Source organism: Budorcas taxicolor, chromosome 1, assembly GCF_023091745.1.
Source record: "Budorcas taxicolor isolate Tak-1 chromosome 1, Takin1.1, whole genome shotgun sequence".
NCBI lineage: Eukaryota > Metazoa > Chordata > Mammalia > Artiodactyla > Bovidae > Budorcas > Budorcas taxicolor.
The window spans coordinates 164309504-164326268 of record NC_068910.1 but is presented as its reverse complement, the minus strand read 5'-3'; the positions used below and the strand labels follow the sequence as shown (position 1 = coordinate 164326268).

General features: G+C 38.7%; 1 protein-coding gene across 1 annotated transcript in view; it reads right to left on the bottom strand.

Moving 5' to 3' along the window:
- ZBBX (zinc finger B-box domain containing) overlaps positions 1-16765 on the bottom strand; it is a 112008-nt gene that overhangs the window by 37425 nt on the left and 57818 nt on the right. Inside the window, exons 8-9 of the mRNA XM_052647281.1 lie at positions 15078-15252; positions 6309-6429 (exon numbers count right to left, since the gene is read on the bottom strand). Coding sequence (XP_052503241.1) covers positions 6309-6429; positions 15078-15252 — 296 coding nt within the window. The remainder of the gene's footprint in view (positions 1-6308; positions 6430-15077; positions 15253-16765) is intronic.

Here is a 16765-nt window from a genome sequence, read left to right as displayed (position 1 = left end):
CTTCAGAGATCTTGCGCATTTGATCCCAAAGGATATTCCAAAGCAATGGGGAAGGGAGTCATGTTTTAACTAAGAAAGTAAGTAGCTGCACATCCCTTCTAGATTATATATGCTTGTGGAGTTCCACATGTAAAAGTCAGGGCTTTCTTAATCATATATACAGGTAACATCAATATCTTTAAAAAAAAATGTTCCAAGCTATGTTCTAAACCATTTGGGGTACTGAATCCTAATAGGAATACTAAATAGACATTAGTATTATCTTAATTTGGTGAGAAAACTGAAGCACAAAGAAGTTAACCAATTTGTTCAAAGTCATTCAGTGAGTAAATACAGCAAAGAGAATTTGAATCCAAGAAGTCTGCCTCCCCAAGCCCATGTTCTTAATCATTTTGCTATATTGCCTCTCTCACAATTTGCAAAGACACCAAAAATTTAATGATCTCCTGGCAAATTGTGACTGTGAATTTTCCCAGTATATGCAATGTATATGTCAGTACACTCCAAAATATTTATATATTATCCAGCTTGGAAGAGCATGTCATGTTACATCCACAATTTAATTAAGTGATGGAAAATATTAGAGAGTAAAGATCAAAGACAAACTGGCATCTGGCCAGTGGAACCTCTTTCCAGTTTGACGTGAAAATACTTTATAAAAATTCAATTATTGATACACATACATGTTCTAATATCTATATACTCCTTCATGAAGTGAAAACATCTAATTTTAGGGGCAAAACTCTGAACCAAAGCCTTGTAGAGTCCAGATAATAGAGTGTTGGAGCTGAAGGGGCCCCTTAGATCTATTTCAAATTTCATGTTTTGCAGGTGAGAAAATATGGACCAAGAGAATTAAAGTGATTTGCCCATGAACAAACAACTAGCTAGTGAACAAACCAAGTCTGCATCAGCACCATTGCTTTGTTAAAAGATCATGCCACATAAATAAAAGATGACATATGCTTTAGAATAGGATTACCTCACCAGATTTTCCTTTTTTTTTTAAATGTAAACAAATATATACCCAGCATTGACCAGTTCACTTGGGGAACTAAACTGACCAAATCATTCTTGAAATGAGTGGTCTAAATTTATTTTGTGAATCAGTACAGGCCTGTTAGCCTCAGAATCACCAGAGAAAATCTTTTTTTAAATGCAAAGCCTCAGACAATCCTTAAAAACATTAATTTTTAGGCTTGCCTCAGATGATCCTTAAAAACACTGATTTGTCTGAGGTTGGGTAGAGAAATCAGCATTTTCACTTGCCCCCATACTTCTGATGATCAGCTAGAACTGAGAAGCAGATATAATTACAATAGGGGGATTGGAGTAGAAATACCAACTAATTGATAATATCCATCTTTAAAATACTGCAAATACAAATTGTGTGATCCCTTTCGTGAAACTTTCCTAGCATTTAAAAGATCCACTAAAGAAAAAGGAAAACTACACCAACTGGAACTTCATCAAACTAAAAAGTTTCTGCACAGCAAAGGAAACATTGACAAAATGAAAATGAAAAGATGAAATGAAAAAAGATATGTGTAAGTCATATATTTAATAAGGAATTGACATTGAAAGTACACAAATGACTCATACAACTTAACAACAACAAAAAAAACAAACAACCCAAATAAAAATAGGCAGAGAATCTGAATAGACATTTTTTCCAAACAAGACACACTGATGGCCAACAGGTATATGAAAAGTTGCTCAGCATCACTGATGATCAGGGAAACACAAATTGAAACCACAATGAGATATCACCTGAAACCTGCTAGAATGGCTATTGTCATTAAGAATAAAAAACAACAAATGCTGGAGAAGGTATGGAGAAATAAGAACCTTATACCCTGTTGGTGGGAATGAAAAATGGTGCACCTGCTATGGAAAACAGAATAGAACTACCATATGATTTACTTATTCCACTTCTGGGTATTTATTTGGAGAAAATAAAAATATTAATTTGAAAAGGTATAACAAGAAGTACCAGTATATGTCCAAAGGATCATCTAACAGGGAGATCACTCATTCATCTAAACAGAAGACTTGAGCTACTACCCAAGAAAATGGAAGAGTGGTCCTGAAGTTATTTCAGAAATTATCAAGGCTATCCCTCCCATTGGGTTTCCCAGGTGGCTCAGCAGTAGATAATCCAACTACCAATGCAGGAGATGTGGGCTCAATCCAATCCTTGGGTCAGGAAAATCCCCTGGAGAAGGAATGGCAACTCACTCCAGTGTTCTTGCCTGGGAAATCCCATGAACAGAGGAGCCTGGTGGGCTACAGTCCATGGGGTCACAACAGAATTAGACACAACTTAGTAACTAAATAATAAAAAATCCTTCCCATAACAGAGAATCACCAATACAGTAATGTCCAGTAAAACCCTGAGGGTAAGACTGCCCTTATGATCCTAGACTAGAACAGTCACAATTTCAGGTCAGGAGAATCCCAACCATGTGACCCATCTCAGAGTCATCAGAGGAATGGGGCCACCAAAGTCATGGGGATGGCGAAACAGGAAGAGCTACCCAGAGCCTTGGGGGCCCAGCCCTTGCCAGGCAGGGCTCAGGGCAGCACTACTGCCTCAGTGTGTCCAGAAGAGGACTTTCCACCCCAGTGGGCCTGGACAGCAGAGCGTTAACAAAGGAAAATTCTCAAGAGTTAAGGTCTAACAGCGTTGTCCTGTTAGGCTTCAGACTTGCTCAGGACTTGTTCCTTTTTTTTTCCAATTTCTCCCTTTTGGAATAGGAATATCTATTCTATGCTTGTCCCACCTTTGTATCTTGGAAGCACAAAACATATTTGATTCCACAGATTCACAGTTAGAGAGAAATCTGTCTCAGAATGAATCATGCATTGAATCTCACCCACATCTGATTTAGATGATATTTAGATAAGATTTTAGAATTAAGACTAGAATTTTGAGGTGACAGTGGTACGACTTAAGACGTTGGGGTCTATTGGGACAGAATGAACATATTCTTTACATACTGTTAAGTCGCTTCAGTCGCTCCACTGTTCTTGCCTGGAGAATCCCAGGGACAGGGGAGCCTGGCGGGTTTTCATCAGTGGGGTCGCACAGAGTCAGCCACGACTGGAGCGACTTAACAGCATGTAAAGAATATGTTCATTCTGTCCCAATAGACCCCAACGTCTTAAGTCGTACCACTGTCACCTCAAAATTCTAGTCTTAATTCTAAAATCTTATCTAAATATCATCTAAATCAGATGTGGGTGAGATTCAATGCATGATTCATTCTGAGACAGATTTCTCTCTAACTGTGAATCTGTGGAATCAAATATGTTCTGTGCGATACAAAGGTGGGATAACTGTGGAAGACCAGGAGCAGAAAGCTCTGTTCTGAATATCTGTGTCCCCACAAAATTTGTATATTGAAACTCTAACCTCCAAGGTGATGGTATTAGGTGGCGAGCATTTGGGAGGTGATTTGTTCATGACAGTAGACACCTCATGAATGGGACTACTGCCCTTATAAAAGAAACCAAAAGAGACCTCTCGCCCCTTCTGCTCTTTGAGGACACAATGAGAAGATAACCCAGTCACCAAGTCTGCTGGCACTTGATCTTGGACTTCCCAGCCTTAAGAACTGTGAAAAACAAACATCTTCATAAGCCACCCAGTCTATGGTATTCTAATAGCACAAACAGACCATGACATTCATTATTAAGGCAAGAGTGATTTTATAGCAGAGAATCTTGGTGAGCACCACATCAACTATGTGTTCAAGGTTAACAACCTGGTGATGAGATCTACTGACAGTACAATCATGTGATATCATGCACTAAGAAAGGCACCTCCTCTCTGTGGCATTCTTCCTCAAAATATATAACCTCAGTCTTATTACAAAAAAAACAAGAGCTAGACCCACACTGAGTATATTCTATGAAACACCTGGCAAGTACTCATGTCCATGTCACGCAAGACAAGGAAAGAGCAAGGAGTTGCAATGGAGAAGGAGACAGGACAAAACTGCACTGTGAGACCCTAAATTGACTCCTGAAACAGAATAAAGATGTTAGTGAAAAACAGTTGAAATTCAAATAAAGTGTGTAGTTTAGTGATTCATATTGTACCAGTGTTAATTTTTTGGTGTTGATATATGCTGTGATTATATAAGATGTTGCCATTAGGGAATGCTGAATAAATGATATGTAGAAATTCTTCATACTGCTTTGTAACTCTTAATTGCATGCCTTATTTCAAAATAAGAAAATTGAAAAAAAAGGAATACATCCATGAAAAACAGTTGAAGGTATATGATAATTTGTCAAATAAAAGCTTCAAGAAAGTCATGAAGACTGATTTTTAAAATATGAATTTAAATATGATTTGAAATATGATTTGAATTTTAAATATGATTTTAAAATAGGAAAGGCTATCATGAAGAGGAGAAAGTCAGTTTGGTCTGTACTGTATATTGTCACCCTGCTTATTTAATTTATATGCAGAGTACATCAAGAGAAATGCTGGGCTGGAAGAAGCACAAGCTGGAATCAAGATTGCCAGGGGAAATCTCAATAACCTCAGGTATGCAGATGACACAACCGTTATGGCAGAAAGTGAAGAGGAACTCAAAAGCCCTTTGATGAAAGTGAAAGAGGAGAGTGAAAAAGTTGCCTTAAAGCTCAACATTCAGAAAACAAAGATCATGGCATCTGGTCCCATTACTTCATGGCAAATAGATGGGGAAACAGTGGAAACAGTGTCAGACTTTATTTTTGGGGGCTCCAAAATCACTGAAGATGGTGACTGCAGCCATGAAATTAAAAGACACTTACTCCCTGGAAGGAAAGTTATGACCAACCTATACAGCATATTCAAAAGCAGAGACATTACTTTGCCAACAAAGGTCCGTCTAATCAAGGCTATGGTTTTTCCAGTGGTCATGTGTGGATGTGAGAATTGGACTGTGAACAAAGCTGAGTGCCAAAGAACTGATGCTTTTGAGCTGTGGTGTTGGAGAAGACTCTTGAGAGTCCCTTGGACTGAAAGGAGATCCAACCAGTCCATCCTAAAGGAGATCAGTCCTGGGTGTTCTTTGGGAGGACTGATGTTAAAGCTGAAACTCCAGTACTTTGGCCACCTCATGCGAAGAGTTGACTCATTGGAAAAGACTCTGATGCTGGGAGGGATTGGGGGCAGGAGAAGAAGGGGACGACAGAGGATGAGATGGCTGGATGGCATCACCGACTCGATGGACGTGAGTTTGAGTGAACTCCGGGAGTTGGTGATGAACAGGAAGGCCTGGCGTGCTCCAATTCATGGGGTCGCAAAGAGTCGGACACAACTGAGCAACTGAATTGAACTGAACTGAACTGGTTTAACTGGTAGAATCGGGACCAAGCTTAGCAACTAATCAGAAAAAAATGACAGTTCACTAGGAGATATTATAGCAGGCAGAATGTTCCAAAGATAGAGTGAGCCATCTCAGGAGATGGTTTTGCATTACTGGAAGTGAAACAAGAGTTTGAAAACCACTCTTCTGATATATTCTAGACATGTTTTCTAACACTTTACATGCCAAAATGTGGTTCAGAGACTAGCATTATCCATAACAATATCACATTGGAGCTGTAGAAATTCAGAAATGCAAGATCTCAGGCTTGGCCCATACCTACTGAAGAAGAATCTGTATTTTGCCATAGTCTCTAGCTGACTCACAGGCAAGTGTGAGTCTCACTGTTACAGGGCAAACCAAGCTCCTGGCCTTTAAAGGTACCTCCCCCTATGGTTCTTATATCATGGTAAAATTATGAACAACTCCAACATGTACCCAATAATTTTGGTTTGATATTTAATAGTTTAACTTTTGAACAATTTATGAAATGGTGAAGTTAATGATACAGTTTTTGAATAAAATACATTTGAATACTATTAATAAAACTATAAAATTAAAAGTCTGGTTAACTTAAAAGTAGTTTCAAAGTTTTTGAAGAGTATAGCCTCAAAAATCACCTTTCAAAGTAAGCTTTCATTTATTGCATTATTTTTGCTAATTTTAAAAAATTATATACCATAGTTGTGCCTTTTTTTTCCCCACATACATATTTTCATTTAGACAGACCCTAAATCAATCATGCATTACATACATAAATTGAATTAAAATTCTTATCAGTATGGTAGAAGCTTCACAGGGACTTAATATTGCTTTAAAATTATTCACACAGATGTGAAGTACATAAATAACACTGCTATGAAAAAAAGCATGTCACACAAGAAAGAAACAGAAATAGCTTTTACATTTCTAATTGATAATGCAAAAAAAATCAGAAAATACCTTCTATGTTTTTTAAGCCATAATTTTTCCAAGTAGGATAGACTATCTTCTTTAAATTCAATAGTAAGTGGTTCTGTCCAAATTTTCAGATTAGTTTGTACTTCACATTCTTCCAATGAATCTAAAAAAAAAACATAATATGTATAATTAATATAATCTAGGATACAAGTTACCATATCTCTCAAGATACAGAGCTCACCATTTTTGAGGCAAAGGTGCCTTGATATTTGTCTATACAATCAACAGATCTAGGTTTAAATGCTGCAAAAATGCCAAATATTGGTGATGTATTATATTTTTATAGTTTTCTTCAACCATTTCTTAGGAAAGAAATATTATGATTCAGAATGTTTTTAAAGCAGCTAATTATTTTACACAATAAAGATAAAAAACATAGATTCATTATATATTCTATAAAGGCATATACACAGAAAGGCATGTATTACAGCCACTGACAATAATATTTACACATTATGGGAAATAGAAAATAAATAACTCAGAATGGCACCTGGAGGAGACAACTGTCCTCTTGAATTTATATCTACATGGCAATTTACTTCCAGATGCTTAAGATGTTTCTGAAGCACTACTAAATTAAAACCACCATTCAGACATATTTAAAACTGATGGAGATTTCTAGGGAAAAAAAAAAAAAAACAAGAGCAGTGTAAATCCAGATTTTCTCGTCTCTCCACCTTCCTAAATATTAGACCTTTCTCCAAACTGACCATAATAGCAGGAAAAATCTTGGAGAAAATAGGGAAGCAGTAAAGAGAGAAACAATTACTTTTTATAGACTGAAACTAGAGAATAATCTCAAGTGCATACTGCAGGTTTTAATAAATAGCTTTTAGAAGTGGCCAAATGCCAACAATGAAAATAAACCAGAAGAATGTGTCATTCGCTCCCGTTCTTCACACAGTATAGAAGAGTGCTGAATAAAGCAATTAGAAGGTGTACTTTGCCAGCAAAGCTCTGTATAGTCAATGCTATGGATTTTGCAGTAGTTATGTACAGATGTGAGAGTTGGACCATAAAGGCTGAAAGAATGAAAGTGAAAGTCACTGAAAAGTGAAAGTGAAAGTCACTCAGTCCTGTCTGATAAAGAAGGCTGAGCGCCAAAGAATTGATGCTTTTGAACTGTGGTGTTGAAGATGCAAGAGTCCCTTGGACTGCAAGATCAAACCAGCCAATGCTAAAGGAAATATTCATTGGAGTCCTGAATATTCATTGGAAGGATTGATGCTGAAGCTAAAGCTCCAGTACTTAGACTACCTCATACAAAGAGACAACTCATTGGAAAAGACTCAGATGCTGGGAAACATTGAAGGCAGGAGGAGAAGGGGATGACAGAGGATAAGATGATTGGATGGCATCACTGATTCAACAGACATGAATGTGAGCAAACTCCAGGAGACAGTGAAAGACAGGGGAGCCTGGCATACTGCAGTCCATGGAGTCAAAACCAGTCGGACACAACTGAACAACAACTGAGAACCACCACCAGGATGCATGAACTAAAAGAGCAGGAGTCAAGGAGAACAAATCATAGGAGAAAGAAAAGCCCTCCACTGTGAGTCCCCCTTTTCATGAGGAAAAAAAGAAAAATCCCAACAGGGAAGCTGAAAGTAAAACAATGAGGACTTTTTTAATTTTTTTCTGGCTAAGTCAAGCCATTGACCTGAGTGATAATCCCCAAGTTTAGGAGGGTGATGAGAAGGAAGCAGATGAAGCAGCTGGCTTGTGCCTCACTCTCCTCCCATCACCAATGGCACATTCCCAGGAAATAAAATGGCAGGGTTAACTTGATTGTGAATATGCTACTAACTAGACCTTCTGGCAAATGGATTAATGATATTTTCTAGGAGTCTTTAGCTATGCAATGCATTAAGCAAGATCATCTTTGTTTGAAGTTGCTTGTAGAAAACAAATCTAGAACACATGGATTTGTGAGGCAAGCCTCCCTGAACAATGCCATGCAAGCTCTATAACTTAGGTTTGGGTTTGCTCCCTTGTTTAATGGTTCCCTGGCTACCTTTAGTGTAAGATATTCCATTGTTTATACTGAAGGAATGATAGGTATTTTCCTTAATAGACAATACTTTTAAAAGCCTCAAGATACAAATTTGCCCAAAGTGTTTAAGGAACAACCAAGAGGCCAGTTGTGAGTGTGTTTATTTGTTCGGTTGTGTCCGACTCTTTGAAACCCTTTGGACTGTAGCCTGCTAGACATCTCTGTTCATGGACTTCTTTGGGCAAGAATACTTGAGTGGGTAGCTATTCCCTTCTCCAGGGGATCTTCCCGACTCAAGGATCAAACCCTGTCTGCACTGCAGACAGACTCTGTAACCACTGAATCATCAGGGAAACTGTAATATTAGTGAACCTTCTAGGTCATTGTAAATAGTTGCCTTTCACACTGAAGGAAATGAGATTTTGAAGTTCGCTAAAACATAATCAATAACACAAATAACTAGCAAACTAAAAAAATTCAAAGCTAATGGCCAAGATACATAGGAAAACATAATGCCATGATAATGAGGTACACAATTTTATATATACAATTTCATCTGTATCAGGCCAGCAGTCTTTTTTTTTAAGCTGCCAATTTGTGTTGGTGATATTGGGAAGCAGCCAGACTATTTATACACTGCAAGAGGGAGTATAAACTAATACATTGGTAAATAATTCAAGTTTACCTAGTAGAGTTGAAGACATGGATACCCCCATAACCCAGCTATTTTACTTATAGGAATAGAACCCAGAAAAGTGTACATATGAGTGCAAGGAGACCTGGGCAAGAATATTCTTAACAGCAGTGTTTGCTGGGTAGGGTTAAGGGAACAAGTGACGTTGAAACACTCAGAAAGTAAAAATTATGAAAAGCTGTTACCAACCCTAGACTTGAGAGGACAATGTAGGAAAACTTTGTAAGAATCACTGAAAGCAATGGCTGTGGATGAAAGGTCATCTGAGTGCTGCTTTGTAACATTAAGTGGAGAATGCAGTCCTGCAGAAATCTCAGCACATGAACAAGAGGGAGAGTAAATACTTCAACCTCTTTCCTCCCCCAAATGGGGATCAACCCAGACAATCGTCAATGTTTAAACGGGTAAACAGTGGTTTAAGCAGAGAACTGTTAAGCAGTGACATGAATGAAATACAGCTATGCACATCTTTATGGGTAAATCTCAGTAAATAATCTTGAAAATACTAAACCAGTTGTAAAAGAATAATATACTAGGTTTCCATTTACGCAGTGTTTGTGTGTGTGCTCAGTCACTCGGCCGTGTCCGGCTCTTTGCATCCTTTTGTACTGTAGCCCACCAGGCTCCTCTGTCCATGGAATTTTTCAGGCAGGAATACTGGAGTGGGTTGCCATTTCCTCCTCATCAGTATCTTCCAGACCCAGGAACTGAACCCGTATCTCCTCTGTCTCCTGCATCGCAAGCAGATTCTTTCCCGCTGAGTCACTAGGGAAGCCCATCAGTTCAGTTCCGTTCAGTCGCTCAGTCGTGTCAGACTCTGTGCGACCCCATGAATCGCAGCACGCCAGGCCTCCCTGTCCATCACCAACTCCCGGAGTTCACCCAAACTCCTGTGCAAGTCAGTGATGCCACCCAGCCATCTCACCTCTGTCATCCCCTTCTTCTCCTGCCCCCAATCCCTCCCAGCATCAGAGTCTTTTCCAATGAGTCAACTCTTTGCATGAGGTGGCCAAAGTACTGGAGTTTCAGCTTCAGCATCAGTCCTTCCAATGAACACCCAGGACTGATCTCCTTCAGAATGGACTGGTTGGATCTCCTTGCAGTCCAAGGGATTCTCAAGAGTCTTCTTCAACATCGCGGTTTAAAAGCATCAATTCTTCAGTGCTCAGCCTTCTTCACAGTCCAACTCTCACATCCATACATGACCACTGGAAAAACCATAGCCTTGACTAGATGGACCTTTGTTGGCAAAGTAATGTCTCTGCTTTTCGATATGCTATCTAGGTTCGTCATAACTTTCCTTCCAAGGAGTAAGCATCTTTTAATTTCATGGCAGCAGTCACCATCTTCAGTGATTTTGGAACCCCCAAAAATAAAGTCTGACACTGTTTCCACTGTTTCCCCATCTATTTGCCATGAAGTGATGGGACCAGATGCCATGATCTTCGTTTTCTGAATGTTGAGCTTTAAGCTGACTTTTTCACTCTCCTCTTTCACTTTCATCAAAGGGCTTTTTAGTTCCTCTTCACTTTGTGCCACTATGTTTAAATACATGCTAGTTTAACAATATATTGTTTGGAGAAGCATACATGCAATAAACCACAGGAAATTAAGGGACTGAGAAAACACAAAATCCAAGCTAGTGATAATCTCTTAGAGGGAGGAAAGAGGGTAAGAAGAGGTTCTTACTGCATTGTTTTTCTCCATAAAGGATATAAACTTTATAAATGTTCTTTTTATCTACTATCTTAGAAAAAGGAAAATATTTATAAACATAGACATACAATATACATACACAAAAACAGTAATATTTATAATACTTTGCGGCAAAATAATCACATTTTTTATCAACAGAAGTCCTCATCTTGATGATTTCTCCACAACCACCACACTGTGAATCCTCTCTAGCCTATTGTGCTGCAACAGTCTCCCTTGTTCTCTAAGATCCAGCCACACACATCTCCCTTCAGTTCCATTAACACAATATGGAACTCTCCATCATGGAGCGCTTTGCACATGTTGATCTATCTCGACGTTTCAACTCATTTTCTAGACCTCAGCTTGAACCTTGGCTTCTTAGAAATCCTTTTTTTTGATCATTAGTATAAGTCAAGGTCCTAACAGGAAAGAGAAAACTCAAAGGGGTAATTCAAAGAAGGTCAAATGAAGGGACTAACTTGTAATCAGGTAGTAAAGCTGAGGGAACACGTGAAGTTGAAGCACTAACAGACTAAAAATAGTGGAAAGCTGCTACCAACCTTAGGCTCGAGAGGACCAAGTGTTGTAAGTAGGTATGGAAAGCAATAACTGTGAACAAAAGGTAATCTGAGTGTTGCTAATAACATAGGCAGACAATGCAGTGACTGCAAAATCCGAGCACATCAACAAATAGAGGGAAGAGTGATACTCTCCCTTTTCTTCTCACCCTTCAGTGTTTTGCTAGTGTCTCCAGTTAGCCAAACCCAACTAGAAGCCAGAGAACAAGGGAGCTATGTGATGCAGCCTCTAGAGTCAGCCTCTGCTGCTGCTGCTGCTGCTGCTGCTGCTACTAAGTCGCTTCAGTCGTGTCCGACTCTGTGCGACCCGATAGACAGCAGCCCACCAGGCTCTGCCATCCCTGGGATTCCCCAGGCAAGAACACTGGAGTAGGTTGCCATTTCTTTCTCCAGTGCATGAAAGTGAAAGGTGAAAGAGGCATAGAATCGGGTAAAAATAGGAGAAAATGAATCCAGAGAGACAGTCTACTTAGTTTGCATCTAAACCTCCATTTATATGTCTGTCTATTTCTCTGCAAAAAGCAGCAGCAGTAGTAGTGTGCTCAGTCATGTCCCACTCTTTGAGACCCCATGGACTGTAGCCCACCAGCCTCCTCTGTCCATGGGATTTTTCAGTCAAGAATACTGGAGTGGGTTCCACCTCTTACTCCAGGGATAGAACTCATGTCTTTTGTGTCTCCAACATTAGTAGGCGGACTCTTTACCACCAGCAAAAAAAAAAAAGTAAACAAAACAACAAAAAACCTGACTCCTGTCTGAAGCACACAGAAAACACAAAGTTCCAGAGTATGAAGCACATAGAAAATACAAAGTTTTCACTGGGTATCATAGTGAAAGCCACTTAGTCGTGTCTGACTCCTTGTGACCCCATGGACTATACGGTTCATGGACTTCTCCACGGCAGAATACTGAAGTGGGTAGCTGTTCCCTTGTCCAGGGGATCTTCCCAATGCAGGGATCAAACCCAGGTCTACCACAATGCAGGTGGATTCTTTACCAGCTGAGCCACCAGATTTCAATATAGTGATAATCCCAACTTTAAATGTTTAAATTCCAAATTTAAATGTTAGATACCAGCAGTATGTGTCATATTAGTATGGAGGAAAAACAGGAGAAAAAATAATTACTCAACATAAAACATAGCTGCCATCACTCTTCATTTTGTAGCTGGTTTTGGCTCAGTTGTAAAGAATCAACCTGCAATGCAGGAGACTGAGGTTCAATCCCTGTGTTGGGAAGATCCCATGAAGAAGGAAATGGCACTCATTCCAGTGTTCTTGTCTGCGAAATCCCATGGATAGAGGAGCCTGGCGGGCTATAGTCCAAAGAGTTGAACATAACTGAGCAACTAACACTTTCACTTTCACACTTTTACTTTCCTGGTAAATAGCTGTAAATTCTGTAGTGAAGTTATAGAGGAAGATGCATAGTATACCCTGTGGCCACACTACAAACAACCTTGCAAAAGGACCCAGCATCTATCTCAAGGGGCCTCAGATCTGTGGCCTGGCTTAGGGCTGGGAACTTTATAAAAACTCTGAATTCCCAATACAGTAACTTAAGATGGGTCTCTGCATCAGATAGAAATTTTCTACTCAGAAAAAAACAGGAGAATGTACAATTTTTTTCATTCTTACGTGCTCCAATTAGTATCACAGATCACTGTGAATGGAAACAATCAATTACTAGTCTTTCTTATCCCTTATTTTGGTAATTTTTTCACTAAAATTTCGATAATTAAATACCAACTTCTGGCCTCTACCATTTCAGGTTGCTATGATTCCTTTGAAATTAGGCAGTCAATTCCATCTAAGCATCTCCATCCACAATCTTTAGCCTATAGAGGAAAGCTACAACACATCAGTTCTTCTATCATTTTTAAGTTCTATGTCTTCAAAGTGCACCAATCATAAAAGTATTTCTATAGAAGACAGTCCCTTTCAAAGTAGAAAAGTAAAAAAGTAAATAAAAATGTGAAAACACAGAGAAAGAGCATATAAAATAAGAGTCATTGAGAATAATACTGGGGTACATACTAAAACAGGGTATACAAACAAAATCTTGGAAATATTAACAAAATTGATGTATCATGAACAAATGTAAGGAATATATTTGAAAGAAAGAACATCATTAAGAAGAAAATTCAATTCTAATTGTGAAGAAGGTGTATGATATTTGACGTTAAGAATTAAACTATGTTTCAAAAGAGCAGTAAACAGGAGAGTTCCCTCATTGGAAAAAAGAGTGAAAATAGAAACCACAAAATTGAACACTTTCAACTAAGCTACAGGATTTAAATTTATTATCTAGCATTTTATCTTTAATGAAAAGCAATCAGAAACCTCAAAAAAGACTTTGAGTAATAAAATTAATAAATTGAATACTTCTAAAAGTATAATTTCCCTCAAAAGATCCTGGGAAACAAAGCAAAGACTCTGTACACTTCAGTCATCCAGATCTTCAATGTCTAGCATATGGTTATAAAAATCACCAAGGAAAACTAAAAACAAGAAATATTTCTTCAAAAAGAAAGAAAAACAAAAGACAAATTAATTATCCCCCTGAACTTCACAGCAGTCCTTGAAATATATTTCTCAGGACACACGTAAAAAAAAATTATTTACTTTGCTGTCTCATAGATCCTCCTGTTTTATATGTTGTAATCACAGTTCAATAAAGGAACAGTTGTTCTAACAAAAACTTTCTGCTAGAAGAGGAGGAACTGAAAGAATCCAACTCTATTCATTTGACAGTCTGAATTTATACAGGAAACAAAGGCAAATATATCCCCAAGGCCTATTCAGTTCAGTTCAGTTCAGTCACTCAGTCGTGTCTGACTTCTGGAGACCCCATGCAGTACGCCAGGCTTCCCTGCCTATCACCAACTACCAGAGCTTACTCAGACTCATGTCCATCGAGTTGGTGATGCCATCCAACCATTTCATCCTCTGTCCTCCCCTTCTGCTCCTGCCTTCAATCTTTCCCAGCATCAGGGTCTTTTCCAGTGAGTCAGTTCTTCGCATCAGGTGGCCAAAGTATTGAAGTTTCAGCTTCAGCATCAGTCTTTCCAATGAATATTCAGGACTAATTTCCTTTGGGATTGACTGATTGGATCTCCCTGCAGTCCAAGGGACTCTCAAGAGTCTACTCCAACACCACAGTTCAAAAACATCAATTCTTTGGCACTCAGCTTTCTTTATAGTCCAGCTCTCACATCCATACATGACTACTGGAAAGACCAAAGCTTTGACTAGATGGAACTTTGTAGGCAAAGTAATGTCTCTGCTTTTTAATTTGCTGTCTAGGTTGGTCATAGCTTTTTTTCCAAGGAGTAAGCGTCTTTTAATTTCATGGCTGCATTCACCATCTGCAGTGATTTTGGAGCCCAGAAAAATAAAGTCTGCCACTGTTTCCATTGTTTCCCTATCTATTTTCCATGAAGTGATGGGACCAGATGCCATGATCTTAGTTTTCTGAATGTTGAGTTTTAAGCCAACTTTTTCACTCTCCTCCTTCACTTTCATCAAGAGGCTCTTTTGTTATTCTTTGCTTTCTGCCATAAGGCAAAAAGACTTATGAAAAGGCAAAGAGGCCCATTCAGGGTTCTATAAATAATAAACCACTAAACCCATGGTCACACAGTGACTACACATTTGAAGAGTTGTATCAAACTACTATATCGATGTTAATAGCTTCTGAACACTGCATTTATAGTCACAGAGAATGGAGATAAAATCAGCTTTATTTTAAAGCATTCACTTTATTAAAAAAAAAAAAAACGATACCTGATTTTGCTGCATAAAAGTTCTGTGTCTCATTGTCATCATGATGTCCAGTTCTCCACTGACTGAAAACTTTCTGAAAGGACTGGGCAGAAGCTTCTTCACTGAAAGGCACTTCACACAAGGGCTTGTCTCTTGGATTTGCACATTCTTCTCTTTTTGTTGTTGGATCTTCTACCTAAACCAATTAACAGTGTGTCTTAAGTGTGCTTTACCAAATGTTCTGTATCTTAAAGTACAGGTAGTATTGATTACTGAGCACTGTGAAATCACACCTTTTTTTTTTTTTTACTTCAAATGTTTTTTATTTGTACTTATTTATGTGCCTTTCTGATTTCTTTAAAACTCTATAGACAGTTATAGATGGTATCTTTAGAAGATATTAAAGCCAAAGCCTACAGGACTGAAGATCTGTCACTATGTTATTCATGAGGGTTTTCTCTGGAAAGCAGTGACAGCCTTGCATCTAACCCTACTTCTCCAATCTCCTGCTCCCTGCAACCTCCCCACAGCAGAAAGAGCAGTTTCATTACCATGTAAATCTGAGGTGGTTCCTCTGCTCCAAACCCTCCAAGACTGTGAAAACCTCAGTTCCTACCAGGACTTACAAGGTTGTACACAAGCCTGTTTTCCCCTGCCTTTCACTCCACTTTCTCCAGTACTCCCCTTCATTCACCCTGTTCCAGCCAAACTTCTCTTCTTATAATTCTAGGAGCCCATCAAGCATATTCCACTTGAGGGCCTCATACTAGCTGTAGTTAATGCCTGAAATGATCCTTCTCCATATTTTCATACAGTCATTCCACTCATTTCATCTTTGCATCAGGTGGCCTTGCATCTAACCCTACTTATCTAACCATCTTGTCCCTCTGTCATCCCCTTCTCCTCCTGCCTTCAATCTTTCCCAGCATCAGGGTCTTTTCTAATGAGTTGGCTCTTCGCATCAGGTGGCTCAAATGTCACCTGATCAGAGAATAAGCAATGATCTTACTGATGACATAAAAACAAAGTCATTTCCCCCACTTTCAGATCCCTTATCTATTTTATTTTTCCCCCAGTAACTTACATCCATGTGAATTTACTCTACATGTGTTTACTGCTGATCTCTCCCCATTAGAATGTAATGGGATCAAGAATGTTGACTGCTTCCTCAGGGCCAAGAGCAGTAACTGCCACAAAGCAGATGCTCATTAAAAGTCAGTTGAATGAATGGACATATCAATTCATGTATAGAAAACATTGCCTGCTTTTCAGTGTAATGCTGGAGAGAAAGGAGAATTCAGTACAAAATATAGATTTACTGTGAATACATAAAAGAAAATGAAGGTACGACTTGGCAGTTATCCAGTGAATCAGAGAAAACAGCAAAATTGGGCAACTAAAGCAAAACAAGTTCCACAACAGTTCTGAATTATACAGTGTGGATTACCTACACTGATCAAATTGCTAAGGCTCCATTGTGTACCTTCTAGATACAACAGTAGAATCCACTATGTTCAGCCCTTAATTGCAAAATAAATATGCACATTGTTAGAGAACAATTGGGGGAAGATTGTTAAATATGTGCATATATAAAATTCAACACAAACAAAAAGCATCTGGAACCTACAAACACTATGCCAGTCATTGCCATGAAACACAGGTTACTAAGTCCACAACAGAAACAGAAGCAAAGAACAAAAATTTAACTC